Genomic DNA, 22,859 nt, shown 5'->3' with positions numbered 1-22,859 from the left:
AGGAACTCCACAAGTTTAAATCCTTTTTAGGTTTCCCTGAATTTAAGGAATGTGCGCCCCCTCACAAAGCCGCAGCAGGAAGGAGGGCGGTCTGGAGTCTTTAGAATACAATACAGTCCGAGTCTACGCGGAGGTTAAGTGCCTTCAAAGGGAAGTCACGATTCCAAGTAAATGTTGAAATTCAGATACGGAGAGAGGAAGCTCTGGGCGCTCGCGGGTTGGGGGGAAAGCCCTCGGCGAGGCTTGGCCAGGTGCGGCCACGCCCCCTCTTCAGGCGACTGGTAGGAGTGAATCACGAATGGGAAATCTGCAGGCTGGGAGGGGGTAAGGGCCGAGCCGCCGGCCTGGTTAACAGAGACTGTGAGCGCAGCCGTGACACTCGGCCCTCCAGTGTTGCGGAGAGGCAGAGCAGCGCGGCACCTGTCCGCGCCGGGAGCCGGGACGCGGGCGCGGGCGGCCGAGCAGAAGGGCACCGCCGCGGTGCGCGCCAGCCTTCGGCCGGGAGGGGACGCGGAGCACTGCGGACTGTTTAGGCATGAGCGACATTTGTCTCAGATGTTGGATATTTGCTTGGAAAAACGTGTGGGTACGACCTTGGTAAGGAACTTGATCTTGTTTTTCATTCTGAAATTGATCTGAAAACTACCCTCCCTCCTCTTTCGGCTAACGTAGTCGCAGTATAAACCAGAAACGCTTCTGCTTTAGGGCGCTTAGCACTGTCAAACATTTATAAGACTTTTTCCTTATGAATCATTAACCCTTTCAGTTCTAGGCATAATTGGCAGTTCATTGAAATTTCAATAGTGACTCCCGCCCACCCCCGTCCAACAAAGTAACTATTCCGCGTTGGCTTAATTTAAAATTGGTTTTATTTTAACACTTATGTGGCATCGCGACTGTACATGTCGCAGCTACGTAGACTTAAGCACGTTTGTTTCAATCGTGACTGAGGGAAGGACAACTTCGCATCTGATTTTTAAAAAAAAAGGGGGGGGGTCCCATCATATTCAGAAAAGAAACAGAATGGAAAAGCCACCCTGAAGGACTTGGACAGTGTTGTGTTTACATTCTAACGAGGACACGTTCTTACATGGAAATAATACCCTACTCCTTTTTAATACGTTCCTACTTTTCCTCCCAACACGTCTGTATGGGAAAACACTGCAGACGTTGTTTACCTTTTTACCCCCTCTCTCTCTTTGGAAAGCACTTTTCCTGCGTGTGGGGGGTGGGGGGGGGATTTGCGGGAATACCCTTATCAGTTTACAAGTGGAAGCGGAGCTTGTCTTCTGAGCCTTCTATATTTGTTATAACTTTAGTTACAGTAAACTGCAGCCCATCAGTGACTTCTGGGAATTCGTACACTTTCAGATTTAAATGGAAAGTGCTATTTGTAGCTGAAGGCTCCTAAAGGAATTCTCTTTAGGGAATTCTATTGAGCAGTTTTATGTTTTGTTTTTGCTTTTTCAATCTGGCGTGAGATACCCACAGTCAAAAGAAACTGGGGAGTTTGCCCCCTGCCCCCCACCCCCATCTTCCCTCCTCTTTTCCTATGGTGCAGATGATTTCTCAAAAGCTGCAGCTCGGTGATGCTGGCAGGATGCAGTCCTTTTCAGTCTTCCATGTGAGAGGATGAAAGAGATCGTGCTGCAGAGGGGGTGTGGGGGGGGGCGAGTTGTTTTGAAAGTTGTTTTGAGTTGGGAGCTGGTGGGAAAGTTCAGTCTTCCCCATTTGGAAAAGGCAGGCTGGGTTCCGCTCCTGCACCGCACGCGCTTTCCATTTTTAGCTTCATTCAGAGGCAGACAGAGCTCCTTCCTCTTCCTCTCCTTGTTTGTGACACTTTTCTGAGGCAGCTTTTCCAGCGCTGAGGGTCTGGCGGCCATGACCCCAGGCGTCCTGGGACAGAAGACTGGGCGCCCACAACATTTTTCTGCTGTGAGAGGTAAAACCAGGGATTGTTCGGAGGTGGTTCTTTTCTTTTGTAAACTTTGTCCCCCAATGAGGTTGCCACACTTTGTTGTTGTTAAAGGATAGCATTTAAAAACCTTGCTTCTCCAAGGCAATCTTTACACGGCTTTTTGGCTGTTACTCAACTGTACCAAGCGCCCTGCATCTGCTTTTAAAGTCTTCAGACGACTGTATTAGTCATAGCCTCTCAGAGGAGCCACGGGACAATGGGGATTAAAGGCCTTTCCCTTCTCTTCCAGGCTGCCCCCAAGTGTAGCTCCAGTGCTGTGAAGGTTCCAGGGTTGGCAGAGGGGACCGAAGGGACCATGAAAATGGACATGGAGGACGCAGATATGACTCTGTGGACAGAGGCTGAGTTTGAGGAGAAGTGTACATACATTGTGAATGACCACCCCTGGGATTCTGGTGTGGAAGGAGGCACTTCGGTTCAGGCGGAGGCTTCCTTACCGAGAAATCTTCTTTTCAAATATGCCACAAACAGCAAAGAGGTAAGCCTCTGGTTTCTTGCTGAAGAAGATTGGCACCTGACGCCAAATCTCCCTATTTGCCCTTGAGGCCTTGTATATCTGTGAGAATCTGTAAGTATCAGTAAATAATTGATCACTTAATTCACTTCTTTCATTGCTTTCTCCTGCCCTAAGTCTGTCCCTGCTTATTTTCTCCTGCTCTTGACTATTCCATATTAATTAGTAAACAGTGAAATCTTTTGGCAAGTTGACATGTCTTAGAAAAGCCGAATTGCAGTGTGGGGTGGGTGAAATTGTCAGTAGCTTCGAGAAAGTTTCCTGACCGCTCTGGACTCACTGGCTCTCATCACCCAGTACAATTGCTTTGGAGGGAGAAAACTTTTTCTTTGAAAAAAATGTTTTTCGTGTTTCTTTTGTCTCCTTTTGGTCATGACATGGCTTTAGTCTCTTTTTAACGAGCCAGCTTTATTAGCTGGGTTTCTAAAATTATTCTCAAAACCTTGACGTGTTTATGAACTGAATGATGGTGTAAAGTGAGACGAGGTCCGTGTAAGTGTCCTCTGTCCGGGTGACTTCAGAGCCAACCACTGTTTATCTGCGGCAGCTTCTTTGCTCTGGCGGGGCTGGCAGGCCATTCCTTCTTGGCCTCTGAAGTGGGTACACTCTTTGTTGTTTCAAAGGGGTTGAAAACCCAAACCTGGAATGAGCAAAGGGTTTGTGTTTACCCTTTTATATAATGATTATAGCAAGGCGTGATGTTCAGCTATGAAAAAACTTGCAGAACCACCTCTTGAGAATTCAGCTACTGCAGCTGCTCTCGTGGGTCGATTCAGGGCTGAGCTGAAGGAAGCGACCCCACCACAGACTTACCACCACCATCCCCGTGGCTCGCTGTCCATCCTATCACTGCCTTCAGAAAGTCGTGAGAAAGGGGGTCTTTTGCTGTGGGAGTCCAGAATTCCATCCTGAGACTATTCATTACAGCCATGTCAAATCACTTTCCTCCTTCCCTAAGGAACAGTATTTGAAGGCGTTGAGAGCTGATTTGGGAAATACTTTGTTTCTTTCCTGTTTGTGTGTCTGAGTTCAGTATTGGTAGTGAGGGGGTGACACAGCTGTGTAAAATTAAATAGAGCAGCTCTGCTTTGGGTTTCATTAAAACTCAACTTTCCCCCCACCCCGTTTTTCCTAGTGGGAGAGAGGAGGCTGATTTCATAAAAAGCAAAATTTAAATTCTATTTGTATGTGAACATTACCAAAAACTTGACCCCAGAAGTCGGCCTTAATTACATCTTTTTTGTGAAAGTAACACCCTTTTCTATAGAAAGTCTCTTAGTCTGTGGCCCATGGAATCAGTATAGGATTTGTTTGGGTCTGTAAGGTCTGTCTTTGGCTTTAAAAAGTGTAGCATTTTTTCCCAGATCAAATTTGACCAAATACTGGTCAGTTCCCAGATTTTAATGTGTGTTGTATTGCCCTGTCCAGCCGCTTGGGATTAAAATCAAGACCTCCACTCTGGTTCATCCTTGCCTTTTAGTTTTGTAGTATTGTCCTCATTTCAGCTCTAAGCTTGTCTTTCAGTTTTCATCATTCTATGTAAAATAATAGCTAAATAGGAAAAATGCCCTTAGATCATTAGTCCAAAGTTCAAAAGACTAGGCACGTACTTAAGGTGTATACTTGGAACCAGAGCCAGACTTGGAGCAAAGTTCTTCAGACTTTCCAACTAATGCTTCTACATTGTGCTACACTGGCCCCTCTTGGTGTCACTGTGGTTTTATTTATCGTCTTAACATACTTCAGACCAATCCTTTATTAAGCTTGTTTGCTGTGTTTTCATTGCATGTGTAACTTCCTATTTCATATGTTCAGCACTGAAAAAGCATGCAGTGCCTGTATTCCTAAGGAGGGTCCTTCGGAACAAACCTAGTAAGAGGTTAGGGTTCTCTTACTCTGTTTTCTCCTATTTGATTTTACTGAAATGCTTGAAGAGAACAGTGTGTCTTTAGTCCTTCGTCATAAAAGTAACCAGGAGACCAGCTTAAATGTAGTACTGGCTTAAGCTCCCTCTGTAATGTGTACCTGCTTTTCTGTTTCTCCTTCCTTCCTTTTTGCACTTTGGAAAAGGACAGCTCCCTCAAGATGGTGAAAGAGAACTGTGAAATTGAGCTATTGAGAGTATGATAGCTGCAAACCAGTTCTAGGACAGAAACATTCAGAATGGATGAAATGTTTACATTATCATTATTCAGTTAGTTCTTTCAGTCCCACGAGCCGTGGAAAGAGGAAAAAAGCCTTTGTACACGTAGTTTTTATCTGACTGATGTATCTTGCCTTTCTTTAAATGTTTTCATTTAAGTAGCAGAAGATGTTACATTATGTACTGATGTGCTGACATCCTGGGGATTTTTTTTTTTTAACAAGACCATTTTTCATTATGAATTTGTGCTATGTGTCAGCACCTTTTTTTTTTTTTTTTGGGTTTAAAAACAAAACATACAAACCATATTTCTGATCTTGACCCTCATTTTTAGATTTAGTTTAGAATCATTTTGCACCTTTAATGAGGCTGTTCTTACTTCCTATTTCCAGAACCCAAACCAAATATAGACATTCTATTCAAAAAACTTTTAAAACTTTTTAAACTGCTGGGTTATTCTTTCAGGGGGATTTTCCCCTTGATCTCCTGAAATAATCTACTGTGAATACTTGAACACAGAAAGATCGATTTAAACACTTCTGTTCTAGAAGCCGTAGCCTAAACTGAGGTTGCTTGCATTGAATTCAGAGGCTCTGGTGCTCTGAGCCTGAACTCCAGAGTCATGTGGCAATTAAACATCAGGCCAATGATGGGGACTCAGTGTCCATTTTGATTGAAGTCCATTATTAACTCAAGTTTATCTGTAAAAAGTATCTCACCATAATATGCAATTCTCTCTTCATACTGCCTTTTATTGGGAGACCATGTAACCAGGCATTTCCTTTAATATAAAGATTATTAAGGAAACTTTCCAAAAACATCTCTATCCACTCCACCCCCTTTAAAAACAGTGGAGTAAAGTGCAGGCTGAAGTCTTGGTTCACTTCAGAGCACTAGCCATCTCAATGCAAATATGCTTGTATTCAAAATAGAATTTTAATCTAATGAGTCATTTTTTTGAGGGGGAAGGGAAGAGGTAGCTAGTAATTAAAATGATTTTGATATAATTTGGGGTGAGGATACTTATACCATCATTAGACCTGAATAATATTTCTGCTTGAAACTCAATGAGATGCATATGTATTCATATGTTCCTAAAGAGGGAATTCGCTTTAAAAAAAAATTATTCTCCTTACTCTCAAACTTTCATTCGGCACTCCTAGTCCACCCATACTAAGTTGTGACATCTTCATTTTGTAAAATGGAAAACAAGCCCTATTTTTTGTCTCAGGGTATGTTGTGTAACTGAGGCTGTTGATAGATCTGTAGGGGTCAGCCCAGCACAGAGCACACAGCTGGAAAGAGCAGGCAGGCGGGGAAGTGGGAAGGCCAGCATCCTCTCGCTGGTAGATTTATGGGAGGCACACAGGAGCCCGGGCCCAGAAATGATGCTTTAGGACCCTGGTCAGTTCCAGTGAAGTTTCCTTCCTGAGCTTAGGTGAACACGTTCTTAATTAGTCCTTCTAGTTCTGGGAAATTCAAGGCACACACCAGGTTTCCCTACATTATGTGCTGGCTCCAAGGATAGATTGTTGTTGGTTGTTGGCTAAGATTCACATCCAGATCTTTCCAGGGCCAGAGGGAGAAGTATGACTTAGTCTCTTACTTCCCATTAAAAACTACCCTGGTTCTGATTCCCACTTGTTACCTGGCTGAGCTCAGGAGTCTTAGAGCTGGAATCTTAAGAGTTATAGCTCTTATGTCCTCTTTGAATAATTTCTCAGATAAGGATCTGAGATGAAGGTGCTGATTGTGAGATAGGGTGCTGAACTGAGAATGGATAGAGATAGTATATGAGCTAAACGGTTCCTTCCAGCCTCAAAACTCTATGATTTGGTGTCTCTATTCATGTGTGACTATATAAGTACCCAAAGCTCTATGGATTGCAGAACTTAAAATATTAGTGTTCTGTCTCACTTGTAAAGATAATCTAGTATTGAGGCTCTTTTGTTTGGGACTTGAGGATTTCCCTAGACCTCCCTTTCAAGACAAATTATTCTCTTGTCTTGTCTGGTGAGTTGCATTTGTATGGCTGTTGATGGCAGGAGCTCTTTAATGCCGCCTCATATCTTCCCCAGTGACTTGCCTATGGCTGCGCTCAAAGATGTTTGGTGGCTATGTCTTCTGCAAATTCTTTTGTAGGAACAAGTTGCTGGTTGACTTCTTTCGGACATAAGAAAGTGTTGTGCATTTTCTTAGTGTAAGATTGATAGCTGAATACGAGGCCCATTGGCTAAAAGAATGGCAATTCAGGAGAAAAACCCTAACCTCGATATCACACTACTTGTTGGTAATCAAGCTCTGACTCCCAAGACACTGTCTGCAAGAGACTATAATTTAAAACTAAGTTGATAAACCAGTTGAGTACCTTTTTTAAAATTACTGCTTTAAAATGGATATGTTGAAAATATCAACTGCTAATTATTGGCTCACCAGTGAATGACATTATTTGTTTTTCCTGTTTGTCATTTTAATATTATGGAATAATCACTCAGATATGAATGCCAAATGATTTGTGTCATAAAAGCCGATTCCATGAATTTTTCAAATTAATTTCAATTATATATAATAAACAATGAATCTCCGAATAAGTCTACCTAACCTTTAGGATGTATTTTTAATTCAAGACTGTTATAAAGTGCTCCTCAGAGCTATACTGCCAGCATATACCAATAACGATGAACTGTTATTGAAACGGCAGATAGATGTAAATGAGGCAGAGGAGTAGAATGAAATGAACATCTGCTTTTTTCAGCTCTTGCCAGAAATTCATAACGGACCAAAAATAACACTCGAGCTCACCAACCTTGTTTCAACTTGTGTTGGGTATAGGAAATTTTCTTTTTTTCTGTCTTTCCAGTCTGGGTGTGCTCCATTGGCTTGTATATTGAATATTAAATTTTTAAAATTAATTTTTAAGTCATGTACATGAGAAAGATTGGTCTGTCACAAGCGTGTAGGTGTGTTCTATATCTTTTTAAACAAAGATTTCAGTTGTTGATGAGATTTAATTTATATATCAAAACCAAAACCGTAGATTCCACTGCAGACATTTATTGATTCCTCTATAAAGGCCTACCATTTCAGGTGCACAACTATAAAGGAGCCACGAGGGATAATAAAAACGGGAAATAAATACGTTTTACCTCCTCTTCGTCCGTATCAGTAAGGCACTCAGTAAGTGATTTGTAGGCTGTTTTGGGTGAAAAGAAAATCAAGATGGGAAAGTGAGTGAATAAAAAACAAAACAAAATGTACTGCAAAATGTTGTAAGGGACTGTTACAGAGTTCTTTTGAATAATGATGAATTGCTTCCTGATTCGTGGACTTTTTTATACCCCCCCCCCCCCAAAGAAATTTACCATCAGGGAAGGAACTGGTATAGTTAACATGTTTCTTTTTAGCAAGGCCTTCCAGAGTCAAATGTGTGATCCATCCAGTCTGAGAAAGTCATTTCCTCAGATCTTAGAACCCACAGCTCTCTTAGATATAAATTATATTTCAAAGGAAGACTTTTGACCACCGTTGAGCAGAAGATGCTAGAGAAGAGCAAAGTTACTTGAAAGAATTTCCTTCTACTAAAGAGAACTTACAAGTTATAAAGAAAGAAAAAAAAAAAAAAAAAACCTCATCTGGAATGAAAAAAATATATTGTGTTTTGTTTTTGGTTCCTTAGGCCTTTGTGGAACAACCAAAGAACATTACTTTGGTTTCTGAGGTTAAAACTATTTCATTCCCCTTAAGCACACTGTGTTTATGGTTTGAGGGAGAAGAAGAAATAGGAAACTAGGAGAGGGCTAAAATGGTCTAACCTTGACTGTCTAATTCTGCAGTATCCGAAACTCATTCTAAAATGGAATAGTTTTACCCATTCTGTTCTTGTAGCATAAAAAGTATTAATAAAAAATATTGGACCCTCAGTCACCAGTGAACTAGACTATTATACTTGGCTGAATATTTGCTTATCATCTGTGAGTTTAACAGATAGTCTTCCCCAAAAGTCAAGCTCGTTGTTAATTATGTAGGCACCGTTAATGTCTGCTCTCTATAGCACAATTTTGTTATCATTGGTGGTATTACCATTTGACAGTTCAATTCATTGAAATGAAAAGATCGATTCATATTTTACTGTTGAACTCACTCTTTCATATGTTTTACCCCCTTTAGATTACTGGAGTGGTGAGTAAAGAATACATACCAAAGGGAACACGTTTTGGACCTCTAATAGGTGAAATCTACACCAGTGATACAGTTCCCAAAAATGCCAACAGGAAATATTTTTGGCGGGTAAGTAGGGAAATTTTTCCCAACTCATTAAGTATTAGGGGAAAAAAATGAAACTAAAATTGCTGGGTCACTTCCTTTTTCAACTGTCCTGGGGCTCCCCGCAATATTCAGGGTCCCCATGGACACAGGGAATTCTAAGCAATTGTGATGAAACTGGTTAAAAGTTCAGCCTGGGAAACACAGCTTGAAGGTAGTTGGGGTAAAGAGGTGGTCTGTGTGAATCTTAATTTTTGCGATTCATTAGAGTTTTGTGATGAAAGGAAACAGTTTGCTGCTTGCTTCAAGGGTAAGTTCATTTGCATTTCTGTGCAAGGAAGTAGTAATGAGTCACCAAGCCTTAGATTTCACCCCTTCTTGATTTCTTGCTGACTTAACTTTAATTGAATGGACGAGTAATCACAAATGAATTACCTTGAAAATAAATGCCATTTAGGAAGGATGAATAGAAGATGGTACAGGAGGAATAGATGGACTACAAGACTCATCCTGTAAAATGTATCTGTACCATGAAACTACTGGATTTGACAGTACATAAGTTATTCCATAGTGTAAGGGAGATGCTTACAGTCATTCAAGATGATAAACTTTCCTTTAACATCCCATCTAGTCAATCTAGTTTCCTTTGGAATATCACAGGTGATATTTGCAACCTCACAGGTGAACTAATTAGATGGAATCTTTAGGTAAAAGACCATGGATGAGAATGAACAGAAGAAAATGGACTGTTTTCCATTTTCCCATCCATCTCTCTGGATATTCAGTTTCCTCAATTAGAAAATAAATTTAAAAGCAATTATATATATGTATGTATATAGACTTCCATAAAATGTACATGATTACTGGGAAACCTTTATTGGAATTCTTTCAAGAAACAGTTGCATGGTAGCAACAAAAACTGTTTTATACTTGTTTAGTCGCTAAGTTGTGTCCTATTCTTTTGTGACCCCATGGCCTGTAGCCCACCAGGCTCCTCTGTCCATGGGATTTCCCAGGGAAGAATACTGGAGTGGGTTGCCATTCCCTTCTACAGGGGATCTTCCCTACCCAGGGATTGAATCTGTGTCTCCTGCATTGGTAGGCGGATTCTTGACCACTGAGCCACCAGGGAAGCCCATATTATACTTATTCTAGTCGGATTTACCTAGAATGCTTATATTTTTTGGGCAAGTATTTTTATAAAAGACCTATATTTGTTGATCACCCAGAAGTTGTTCCTAAGAAACAAGCTTTTTTTCTTTTTTAACCCAGGAAGTTTTGTGTTTTAAGAAATGTATTTTACTATTTTCCAAACAAAAGAGATCACTGAGAATTTTCCACTATGAATTGCGTGCTCACAAATTTAATAATTACTCATGCTTAAAATACATTTAATACCTGACTAATAATGGGTAAAATGTGAGTGCATTTTTGCCCTTATTGCCAGTAAGGTCTTCTGAGAAGTGAGCCATAGATATTTGTAATTCATGGAGTCTAAGGTCTGAATTAAAACAATCCAGCATAAGTCTGGTTAATGCATGGTCCTTTCAAAAAAAAATGACAAGAAATATTTAAGAACCTCCTATCTCTGTCTCAGTTCCCTAGTTTACTGAAGATTCATTCTAAGTAGCTGAAATGCTTTCCCTGAGAGGATTTAATTGAATCGGTCCTTCACATGCAAAGGATACTGTAGGAGATACCTCCCCACATGTTGTTAAAAGCATCCTGATTTTGCTGGCAGGAATATGAACATCTGTTGTGAGGAAAGAAAAAGTTTCATGCAAATTACACAGTCAAAGAAGAGAAGGGATGTTCAAGTTGAGAAACCAGTGACATTTCTTGTAACTGTGCTATGAGTCAGCACGTTTTTAATCTTCTTGATAATATATGGAAATAGAGTGAGGGTGATAGGCAGCAGTGTTCATCTGACATATCATTATTTTATTTTCTTGTGGGTGTGTGTATGTGTGTGTGTGTGACTTCATGGCATCGACATTTCTGTTTTTAAATGAGGATACAGTAAATTGTAGTCTGTGGAAGGCTGACTGGAATCAACATACCCGTAGCTTTAGAAAGCAGTTTCCGCCCAGCGAAGAGTGCAAGAGCGATGGAACCCCGTGTTCCTGGAAGTTTGCACATCAGAGTAAACAAACTTGAAAACCCCTCTTGATAGCAGAATTCACCCAGCCTTGTTCCATTTTCTCTTAACAAAACACACCGCAAAAGCTCTCACAAGCTGCTTTGATGAAGCCACATGTATTTCCCCCTTCACAATTTACAGGAAGTTACTCTTAAAAGAAAGTGATTCTGGTGTTTACTGCCTGTGTTAAAGGGACAGAGTTCCTTTTTGTCTCTGATAAACGTTTGAGCGAAATACAGAAACACTTTAGAGATTAACACAGTCAGTATGTGACTAAGACCAAAGCAATGACCTGCTGTCCGGTTAGAGCAAAACTTCTGCTGTGAATCATGGCCTATGACTTGGAGCCTCCAAGTTGCAAAAAACCAGGTATTGCTTGTATGTGTGTAAGGATCTTTCTTAAGTCTGGAGATGAGATGGGTCCATCTTAAAAAGAGGGAAAGAGAAACTTTCTGGGGAAGGTAAAGGGTCTGTTTATAAAGTCGTTTCAGTAAGACTTTACCTTTTTACCGAGTGGCCTGAGGATATCTGCTAACCAGAAGTAGTATTACTAGGACGAACTTTGAATTCCTCATTTTCTGTTGCTTTTAAAGAACAACATGGTTTTTCCCTCTTCTTCCAAAAACACAAACCCTATGGCTCTATGGGTGGTGTCTTAGCCAACCTCCTCACAGATAAGAGGGCTCCCTCTCCCTTCCTCAGCCTTGGAAGAAAAGCGCAAGGCCGAACACATTAATCAAGAGGAAAAGTGACTTCTCAGTAGACTGTCAGATGCTGGCTTCTGTCCCAGTGTTCACTTTGTTATGGCAGGTGAAGTTCACCTTGGCCCCACCCAGCGTTTCCACAAAAAGGCAAAGTTCCAAGTATTCATATGAACGAGTGTTACTGCTGGACTAGGAGGCTTGGGGGTGGAGGATGTTTGCAGAGTTTAAGCCTTGGGCGGGGGTGTAGGAAACGACAAGTACAGAGGCCATAGAAAAAGCTGAGACTCAGTTTGACGTACTCAGTCGGGTTGGTCTAATACCTAGTGACTCAAAGCATTAAAAGCCAGAATGATCGGAACTCAAGCCAGTAGTGTTGCCTCTGTGCCATTCACTGCGCTAGCAGACAGAACTAGGTGCGGCAGCTCCTTAAACGAAATCTTGTGTTTCCTTCTTCTGTAGCTTTTCCCCAAACATGAAAAGACCCTAAAACTGAAATGGAAAAGGTAACTGACAAAGCGTGCCTCCCCTGTTTCCGCCCTTATTTCTGCTGATTCAAGACAACTCTGGCTAACCTGATTTCCTTTTCTAACGAGGCAGTCAGGGACCAGAAATCATACTTGCCGTGTTTAATCCCAGAGGTGCTGGCAAGCTTTCCGTTGCATTGGGGGCTTTCTTTTCCACGTCTGTCTTCTCTTCTGCGCAGATCTATTCCAGAGGGGAGCTTCACCACTTCATTGACGGCTTTAATGTGGAGAAGAGCAACTGGCTGCGCTACGTGAACCCGGCATACTCTCCCTGGGAGCAGAACCTGGCCGCCTGTCAGAACGGCATGAACATCTACTTCTACACCATTAAGCCCATCCCTGCCAACCAGGAGCTTCTTGTGTGGTACTGCCGGGACTTTGCGGAAAGGCTTCACTCCCCTTATCCTGGAGAGCTGACAATGATGAATCTCAGTAAGTGGATTACAGAAAAAAAAAATTAAAAATGCCAGTAATGTCAGTTCTGCTCCTTTGCACTAATAACATGTTGTTTAATTACATGGCTTCATTTGATGGGCCAAGTAGGTGACTTAAACTCAGCACTGGGAAGAGAAAAACAATTTTTTTCAGTCTCTATTCCCTATAATGAAACTTGATCATTTGAAAAATACTAAGAGCAACTCTGAATGTACAGGAAGAAATAAAGGTCCAATGCTAATCTGTCCAAAAAGGGGTAGGTAGGATTATATTGTAATAGAGATTAGTTCTGACATGCCATGGATGAAAGGTATAGTTCCTTGTTTGTGGTAATTTGTCAGTGCTTAAAATATGCTTTGAAATGTAGATGCACATTTGGTTATCAAGTTATGGTCTGATGTGAAACATAAATTGTTTAGAAAAACTTGGAGCTATAATTTTTCAAATCTTATTCGAAATAGATAACCCTGAAGATTTTATATCTTCGCTTCCTTCCTTATGGTAAAAACCTAATTATCTGATCTCCTGATTGGTATTACAGTAACCACCTATCACTTCATCTTAACAAATTTTCAGTTCCTTAGGTTTATAAGCTTTTACTTTTCTATTGGTTAAAGTTGCTGTCATGACCTCTGCAAAGGGCTACTTCGTTTTAGTCATTCTCAAGTGATCTCTAGGAATGACGTAAGGTTTACCATAAAATTCCAACCTGTTGTAACTATAGTTGTATATTCTCAGACTTCTTTTAAAGCAGATTTTTTAAATCAGCTCCTTTTGGTTTCACAGTTTGGCATCTAAATGCTGAAATTTTTGTAACCTTTTGTTTTGATCTCATTTCCAACATAAGGAGAAGTTGGAAGAACAGTACAAAGAATTCCCAGAAACACTTTACCCAGATTCATCAATCATCCATATGCTGTCCCCTTTGCTTTATCTGGAGTCTAAATTGTTTTAGTTCACATTTTGGCCTCTGAGACCTTTGGGGTGAATGTTAATATTAACATAAATTAAAATTTGACTTAAATTTTTAGCCAATTAACAAACCAATTACTTATCCTAGTCAGGTATAATCCAACTCTACAGCTATTTGGTACTCATCCCACACTGTCAAGTTGACTGCTTTCCCAATGATCTCAAGACTATTTGTAGTTTTCTGAAAAGCTGAGGCTATAAAAGCTTAAAGACCTCTACCATAATATATTTAAGTTTGTGTTTGTGGTGCTTATATACACACATATAGTGCACCCTTGAGGTTTGGGAAAAAATCCTTGAAATGTTTGGAAACAGATTGGCTTCCAGCTTGAGCATAGTAGGTACAACCAGGTCCTGGCCAATGGTAGTAGGTCTTTTCCCTCATCTCTCTTTAGCACTCCCAAGAGTCCCCATTATATCACTAGTACCAAGTATCCCAGGAGCCCTTCCACTCTTTTACCATCTGTAGGTGCCAGACCCAGTGGTAAAAGGCAACTTACACTCCAGCAGGCCATCTCCCAGGAAAATGAGCTGCTTCTTCCTGACTTTCTCAACATAGCTGCAGCTTCCTCTTGAGGGTCTCCTCACATTCCTTGAGCTTCATCATTCATGAATTCAGAAAAAAAGACTTTGATTTTTTATTTTCTTTGAACTGTAACTCCATTTTAAATGACCCACCTTGGTGACTTTGCAGTAACCACAGAGAAGTTTTTTCACATACATCCCTCACTTTCTTCCAGACAAAGAAAGATCCTAAAGGCCTTGCATTTTTATTCCCCAACAGAAGGCCCAGCACAGAATTTTAAGGTTCAAATGCTTATTCTTTGAGCTCTGAAGGAACTGCCATGTTCTCTATGAAATGACGCCTTTGTTCCCTCAAATATCGGTTGTTGTTTATGCAGAGTTTTTTCTAAATGGTGGTTGAACATTTTCAGGTACCCATTCACTGTCCAGTATTCGTAGTACAGAATGAAAGTTAACAATAACCAGTCACAGTAAGCCAAGACTCCTGCTGCCTGTTGTGCAACCAGTTGTCTTAGGTGTGGTAACTGATGATTGAGATGCTGATCAGGAAAATTTCCACTATTTCATCAGGCCTAAAAGGTAGATTGTGTCTTCAGATGAGTTGTGTTGGGCTCCATGTTTCATGCACGGTAGAGGCCTGTGCCAGAATCTCTGTGAGGGCTTTAAAATGGCAGTGATGGTTCAGTTGGTAGAGTTTTGAGAAGAGATTTGAAGAAAACTGAGGTCAAGAAAAATCATAAATAGCCAGAAATCACAAATAGTTATTTTAAAAAAAACAACAACAACAACAAAGAAAAGGAGTAGGAATTATTAGGTTTAAGTCCTACCCTCCCAAGTTTTTTTTTTTTTTTTGTATTTTTTTTTTTTCAGTCTATCTAACTAACCCATCTAGAAAACAGTTGACCAAATTATAGACTTCTAAATGTTAATCTGCTTTCTCAGTTTCAGTTGAAAACAGACTTTGTTTTGCCTACTGCAGAACTTCTAGGTTCTTTCTTATAGTCTTGGGGGTTCTTATTATAGATCGAAAATGTGAGTCGGCATAATTAAGCCATTCAGAGCCTTCAGAAGCAGTTCACTCTTGAAATGACTCCGTCCGCCTACAGCCATTAAAGAATTAAGAACAAAAACAGATCTTGATTTTCTTTTTCAAGTTAACTCAAGCTGCTGCTGAGTGGGAGAGTCAGAAATGACACCAGCTCCACTGATTACTCAGCTACTGAAGGATGGTTTTTTTAATGTACCTTCATATAGACTCCATGAGGGCTTCCCAGGTGGCACTAGTGGTAAAGAACCCATATGCCAATGCTAGGAGATAGAAGAGACGCGAGTTCGATCCCTGGATCAGGAAGATCCCCTGGAGGAGGGCACAGCAATGCATTCTAGTGTTCCTGCCAGGAGAATCCCACGGACAGAGGAGCCTGGCAGGTTGCATTCCATGGGGTCGCACAGAGTCAAACACGACTAAGTGACTTAGCACACACAGGCACAGGTTCCATGATTGGCACATTAGAACACCTGAGGGGGGCTGACATTGTTCTCCGGATATTGCTTTTTTTTCTAATAAGAAATAAATGTATTTTTATGAAGGTGTAAGAGATACTGAACATTTATCGTGGAGCTATGATATGCTAGGCACACTCTGCTCAGTATTTTGCATGGAAAATAATGAATTCCAACTTTTCTTCTTGTTGGCTCGATTGTTAGCTTTGCGACAGTTCAATAATTGGATTATGGAGGTGCTCAGCAATAACACCTGACTAAATAGGAGGGCAGTGCTATGGACAGATTAAAACTTTCTACTTATAACTTTAATTTATTGAATTTTAGAACCCAGAGAGTGTTGAAGCTACTAGAAAAAATTAGGAGACTTAGATGTAATTTGCCACATAAAAATGGCGGAAAGTTGTGATGGTGAAGTTTCTGTGTTTTCTTTATTTTTAGGGTTATATCTTTTTTTTTTTTTTAACCTGAGCCTATATGGTTACCTCCAAATCATTCTTTTTTTGCCTCAAAATCCCCTCCTGTGGCTGTGAGATACCTTGCCTATCAGCTTTCCAACTCAGTTGCCTCTCTTCTTTTACCATTTCAGCTTTAAAAAACAAAAGTGACAATTTGAACTTCCTGCCTGCTGAGCCTCACTGAAAGACTGATATTGGCCTGATAAGGGGGTATTTATTTTGGTTTAGTGGCTTCAGAAATCCCTCTCCCTCAACAAGCTTTCCATCACTGCCCCCATCAGCATCTTCCCTGATGGTGTCTGGGCTGTGTTTATTCTGGGGCTTCAGGCTCACCCGGGAGTAACTGATAACAGCCAGCAGAGATAGCATTCTGAGGGGGCTCTCAAACTGGAATCGAATCCCTCAAGCCTGTCAGCCTAGAGAATGGATTTGAAGAGTTCAGACTCTGGAGTCCACAGAGTTCACTTCTAGACCTATCAGGTATCAGCCTAGAGTTCTTCCTCCATTAAATCAAGCAGGGACAACAAAATGATGCTTTTACGGAGGCTTATTTAGCAAGGGCCCCCGAGCCTGTCCTCTTCTAAGGCTGAGACCAAGAGCTCTCCTACCTCTCATGGCATCTATACAAACCCACAGCTGATCCCTCATCTCTCCCTACACTGAGGGCAGGTGTGCAGGCTGGAGTGCTTACCTGCCAACAACCAGAGCTCCAACCAAGCAGCTTGTATTTTACCTTTGGTTTCCAGGGAAGGCTGAGCAGGGAGTGGTCGGTTTTCCCAGCTCTGGCTGGTTGGTGTCTTCCAGAAAGCATCTCTCGTTCTGCATGTTTGGAGGGAGCAACGCTGACCATGGCCTGAAGAACCTGTCGTAAACAGGCTCTGTTTAAGAGCATTGCTGCTGTTCCTAAACAGTCTTATTTACAGAGTAAATAATATGCCATCTTTTGGAATACGTGTTTTCATCTTCGCTGCCTGTTTTCTTTGGTGCTCTAAGTAATTGAACTGGCTCGAAAAGTGCCATTTGTGGTTTGGCAGAGATGACTATGTCACGCCTTGTGATTCTGGGGGGACAGCATTACTGGGAGTCTGGTGAGACCCAGAGCCTCAGTGAAATTCTGATGTTGTCAGCAAATCCAGAGGAAGGGGTCACATCACCTTGCTTATCTGTTTGACAGAGGCAGTTTGAACAGGATTTTATCAAATTCGTATTAAACAAGAATGGAGGTGAAAATTGATGACTGCTTATTACTTGAAATGAGTCTTCATCTTTCACATCTAGTTCACAGGGTGTGCTGATTTCCTTTAGGTAAACTGTGACTTTTATTAACCTGTGACACCCCACACCCAGTATTTCGTGGAGGCACGCTCCTATTCTCGGTTGTACGGGACTGTTCTATCATGAGGTTTTTACTAGTGGAAACAGTCATCCGAACGATGTTATTCGTTTGACTGATGCCACCAGTGACCCGGTTTTGCTGAGGAGGAACTGGAGTGGCATGAGCCTTCTAGAATGAGGGCGTTGAGAAGCCAGGTGGCCCTCTTGGAGCAGCTGGGACTCAGGTTTGCTCAAGGAAAGGGCGGCCTGGGCAGTGTCACTTCAATTTTCTGTCTCCCTCCGAGTAATAATCACCCTTTCTTTATTTCAGCACAAACCCAGAGCCGTCCAAAGCAGCCGAGCACTGAGAAACACGAACTGTGCCCAAAGAGTGTCCCGAAGAGAGAGCATAGCGTGAAAGAGATCCTCAAATTGGACTCCCACCCTTCCAAAGGGAAGGACGTGTACCGCTCCAGCATTTCACCCCTCACTGCAGAGAAGGACGCGGATGACTTCAGGAAAAACGGGAGCCCGGAGCTGCCCTTCTACCCGCGCGTGGTGTACCCGATTCGGGCCCCGCTCCCGGAAGACTTTCTGAAAGCACCCCTGGGATGCTACGGGATGGAGCGGCAGCCCTACTTCACTCACTCCCCCATCCCGCCCTCCACGACCCCCAGCCCCTCGGCGCGCAGCAGCCCGGACCGGAGCCTGCAGAGCTGCAGCCCTCACAGCAGCCCCGGGAACACGGCGTCGCCGCTGGCCCCCGGCCCCCAGGAGGCCCGCGACTCCTACTCCTACTTGAACGCCCCCTACGGGGCCGCCGCCGAGGGGCTGGGCTCCTTGGCCGGCTACGGGCCGCCCACCCACCTGCCGCCCGCCTTCATCCCCTCCTACAACGCACACTACCCCAAGTTCCTGCTGCCCCCTTACGGCCTGAGCTGCAACGGCCTGGGCGCCGCCGTGGGCAACATCAACGGCCTCGGCAGCCTCGGCCTCTTCCCGAGGCTGTGCCCGCTGTACGGCGGCCTCTTGGGCGGGGGCGGCCTGCCTCCCCCGATGCTGGCGCCCGCCTCGCTCCCCAGCTCGCTGCCCTCGGAGGGGGCGCGCCGCCTGCTGCAGCCCGAGCACCCCCGGGAGGTTCTGGTGCCCGCGCCGCACAGCGCCTTCTCCCTCCCCGGGGCGGCCGCCAGCCTGAAGGACAAGGCCGGCACCCCCACCAGCGGCTCCCCGACGGCCGGCACCGCCGCCACGGCCGAGCACGTGGTGCAGCCCAAAGCTACCTCAGCGGCCGCCGCGGCCCCCGGAGGCGAGGAGGCGGTGAATCTCATCAAGAACAAAAGGAGCATGACTGGCTACAAGACGCTCCCCTACCCGCTGAAGAAGCAGAACGGCAAGATCAAGTATGAGTGCAACGTCTGCGCCAAGACTTTCGGGCAGCTCTCAAATCTGAAGGTAGGCCTGGCGTGGTCACCCCCGGCCCCCGACCCCGATGCGCGCGGTTTGTCCCCGGGGGGGCACACAGCGCGCCTGGGTCCTTAAACCTCCCGCAGGCTGTAGATGGCGGTTTCCTGCGTGTGAGACCCAGGTAGGGCATGGGCGGCCACGCCGCTTGGGACCCGTTAACTCCCCCTCCCCCGAGTCTCTTGTGATTAATAAACATCTGGGGTTCGCGCTCGAGGGTCCGTGTGGAGTCCCTGCTTCGCCTGTGACTTTTCTTTAGCTCAGACACAACAGGGTGTTCTGAAACCCACATCGGGGTTTGATTTGTTCTAAGCCTTCACCTTGATGCTTGTCGCGAGAGGTTTGCATCCTAAACGCCCTGAGTCCTGGAGCCCGGACGCGCACTCTCACAGTCTGCTGTGGGAGCCCAGCTGAGGTGTGCGGCTTCTTTGCAGGTCCACCTCAGAGTGCACAGTGGAGAACGACCTTTCAAGTGCCAGACGTGCAACAAGGGCTTCACTCAGCTCGCCCACCTGCAGAAACACTACCTGGTACACACGGGAGAGAAGCCGCATGAATGCCAGGTGGGCAGTGATTTCTGGGTAGAACTTGCGACCTTTGTGGACACTGTCTCAGCAGTCACCCTCCTGGTGTCCTAAACCAGCACAGGAATTCTGCCTTACTTAGGCTGCTGATGAGTTGAGATGACACAGCCAGCTTCCACTGGGCGGACAGGGGTCTGGGAGGGAAACTCCCCCCGAGGGAGCGTCCCCACATTGCCCTGTTTGCCTAACACTGCGGTGAGGGGCCACAGGGAGTCTTCTCTGCCCTCCCAGGTTGTCCTGCGTGGGTGGGCAGCTGGCACCTCCCCTTGGCAGCTCTTAACCTTCTGGTCTCCACCCTCCCTTCCCTGCCTCCCTCCCCACACCGCAGGTCTGCCACAAGCGATTTAGCAGCACCAGCAATCTCAAGACCCACCTGCGACTCCACTCGGGAGAGAAACCTTACCAGTGCAAGGTGTGTCCCGCCAAGTTCACCCAGTTTGTGCACCTGAAACTCCACAAGCGCCTACACACCCGGGAGCGGCCCCACAAGTGCGCCCACTGCCACAAGAGCTACATCCATCTCTGCAGCCTCAAGATCCACCTGAAGGGCCACTGTCCCGTGGCCCCGGCCGCCGGGCTGCCCGGGGAGGACCTGACCAGAATCAACGAGGAAATCGAGAAGTTTGACATCAGCGACAATGCCGACCGGCTGGAAGACATGGAGGACAACATCGACATGACCTCTGTGGTGGAAAAGGAGATTCTGGCCGTGGTCAGAAAAGAGAAGGAAGAAAGTGGCCTGAAAGTGTCTTTGCAGAGAAACATGGGGAATGGACTGCTCTCAGGGTGTGGCCTCTATGAGTCAACAGAGCCGTCCCTCCTGAAGTTGCCTCACAGCAACCCACTACCTCTGGGACCTGTAAAGGTCAAGCAAGAAACAGTCGAACCTATGGATCCTTAAGATTTTCAGAAAACAAAAGGTGTTTTGTTTCTTAACTTATGACTTGGCGAGTCAGGGTGCCTGTCGCAAGCGCTTGTACATAATTCCAGTTCTGCAGAGCTCTCCCTGACGGCAGATGGTTTCTCTCACCTCTCTGGAATTAAAGAAGGAACCCCAAAGTTACTGAAATCTCAGGGCATAAATGAGGCAAAGACAATATATATACCTATTATATATACTTATTTACACCCCATCTATATATTTGAACCTGTTGTATTTTGAATATTTGTGTGAATATGTTTGCATAGCCTCCCCATTGCTAAGACTATTGCCTAGCCATAATTATTTTTTCAATGATAATCCTTCATAATTTATTATACAGTTTATCATTCAAAAAGCAATAATTAAAAAAAGTTTACAATGACTGGAAGAATTCCTTGTAATTTGAGTTAAGTGTTATATTTTTGTCTGGTGGCCATTCTTTGTAGATAATTTCTGCACATCTGTTTTAAGTACCTAAGATTTAGTAAACAGATACATTACTTCAGTCAACCTCCCTCTATAATAATGGTTTGAAAGTGAGGTTTGAGTATTGCCAAAGTTAGGCAGTTGATGTGTTTGTTCATAGGATTATATTATTTGAACAGCCTTGTATCATTTGAACATAATTTGGGGGTATGTTTGCAGAATTACCCAGTAATAGGTAGAAGAAATAAAAGTCTTGTATGTTTCTGTAGAGAGTTCAGCATTCCTGCCCCCAATCACAGATTTCCCAGAAAGGTGATAAGAAGGCTTTGCCAATCTGTCTCCCTCTTCAAAAAACAGGGTCATCCCACCCTCAAAGTCATGTGACCATTTGGAGTGGCCATGAGACTTTAGCATCCCAATGTATTATCTGAAAATGTGAAAAGACAAAATGCCATGTCTAAAACCACTGCAAAATGTTTCCAAAGCACAGGTGGTTTTGTATGGGTGAGGTCTGGGGGCATGAGTCCAGGTGTTTTTGTTGTTGGTCTTTTTTGTTATTATGTCAAAATTGCACAAGCATGGTGCTCGACCAGGAAGGATTCGAGTTAGACAGGCTCAGGCCACACTTTAAAAACCAAAAACCGGAAAACGGGTATTCTCGTTGTCTTAGGGTCAAAGCGGGTAATGAACATTCCTGTCCCCAACACATCAGTTGTATTTGTTCCGTCTGTGCAACTCAGACTTTCCTCAGTATTTGTGTTTTTACATTTTATGGTTAATTTAATTGAAGAAGAAAGGGCATTGCAAAGTTGTTCAACAACAATTACCTCATTGAGTGTGTCCAGTAGTGCAGGAAGTGATAACATCTCTAATGATTTGCTACTCAAGAGGAGAGAGCACGCGTGCGCCAGAAAGATGGAATGCGTCCCCTTCTGCCTCGTCCTCTGCTAAGCCCAAAGATGACACGTTGGCATTCAAGGTGTAGCGGACAATGATGTATATTTATAAGTCTATTTATACCACTATACCAATGTATATATATTTATAACCACTTAAAATTGTGAGCCAAAACATGTAAAGATCCTTCTTTTCCTAATGGCAAAAAAAAAAAAAAAAAAAATCAAACCCTTTTTGACTCTTTGCTTAATTAGCACTCGATGACCTCATAATTACATTGGTGAGCTTGGGCACCCCCTTGGTATTCTAAGAGATCCTAAAATCTTGGTGCAAAGGTGGGGACTGCGTAACAACCAGGGAGAGAGAGAGATACTTTTTTAACTATTAAGGACAATCTAAGATGGCTTTTTTTTTTTGGTCACATTTTGATGTGGTCACACCCAAGTCCCAGAAATAGAAATCTCATCAACCACTGTAACTTTTCTCTCTCTTCCTCTCCTTCCTTCTTAAATAACTGATGGATCACTAATCAATCTGGTTTATATATTCAGCATTTTGGTCTGTGGCAACTAATGTCAGCCTACAGAAGAGAACAATGAATTTAGGATAATCCAGGGAAACCTAAGAGCCTTACTGATCTATTCCTTTAAATAATGAAACTGACAGTTGAGTATGATATATTTTTTTAACAGTGTTTGACAAACACAGTCCTTGATTATAGGTAAACCAAAGCATCACACTCTGACATTGACATCAAATACTTTCTATTCCCCATCACTCATTTATTCTCCTTTTGCCCTCTCTTGCTTTCTCATTAGTGGAAATTTTTACTGAGACCTGCACAGTGGCTTGAGACTTCGTAATTCTCTGTACCATCTGACTTTCTCTCTGAGGCCCCTTACATGTGAATGTTGAGCCCACAATCAACAGTGGTTTTTTTTCTTTCTTTCTTCTACTCAAAGTTAAAACTGACCAAAGTTATTGGCTTTTTACTTTGCTAGAACAAACTATCTTATGTTTACGTACTGGTTTACATTGTTATTTATGTGCAAATTGTCAAAATGTAAATTAAATATAAATGTTCATGCTTTACCAA

The 22,859-nt window shown here is 43.3% G+C and overlaps 2 protein-coding genes across 6 annotated transcripts in view; one reads left to right on the top strand and one right to left on the bottom strand.

The window, feature by feature from the left end:
• Positions 1-272: 272 nt before the first annotated feature.
• On the top strand, positions 273-22,859 carry PRDM1 (PR/SET domain 1). Of its 3 annotated transcripts, none has more exons than XM_020879274.2 (7): positions 273-597; positions 2,208-2,456; positions 8,803-8,922; positions 12,446-12,698; positions 17,805-18,925; positions 19,369-19,497; positions 19,847-22,859. In XM_020879274.2, exons 1-7 carry the CDS (start codon positions 556-558, stop codon positions 20,417-20,419), a joined length of 2,487 nt encoding a protein of 828 aa, XP_020734933.2. In that variant the 5' UTR covers positions 273-555; the 3' UTR covers positions 20,420-22,859. The 3 variants fall into 3 exon arrangements, with proteins under 3 accessions (XP_020734933.2, XP_020734935.2, XP_070306128.1); XM_020879276.2 differs by lacking the exon at positions 273-597 and adding an exon at positions 1,769-1,942; XM_070450027.1 differs by lacking the exons at positions 273-597; positions 2,208-2,456; positions 8,803-8,922 and adding an exon at positions 8,936-9,208.
• Positions 16,789-22,859, bottom strand: part of ATG5 (autophagy related 5) — a 195,133-nt gene continuing 189,062 nt past the window's right edge. For all 3 annotated transcript variants that reach the window (XM_070450029.1, XM_070450030.1, XM_070450033.1), the window contains one exon: positions 16,789-17,021. In XM_070450029.1, coding sequence (XP_070306130.1) covers positions 16,804-17,021 — 218 coding nt within the window. In that variant the 3' untranslated portion in view covers positions 16,789-16,803. The remainder of the gene's footprint in view (positions 17,022-22,859) is intronic.

Source organism: Odocoileus virginianus, chromosome 19 (genome assembly GCF_023699985.2).
Source record: "Odocoileus virginianus isolate 20LAN1187 ecotype Illinois chromosome 19, Ovbor_1.2, whole genome shotgun sequence".
Lineage (NCBI taxonomy): Eukaryota > Metazoa > Chordata > Mammalia > Artiodactyla > Cervidae > Odocoileus > Odocoileus virginianus.
The sequence above is the reverse complement of the archived record's forward strand: the minus strand, read 5'-3'. Positions and strand labels throughout refer to the sequence as shown.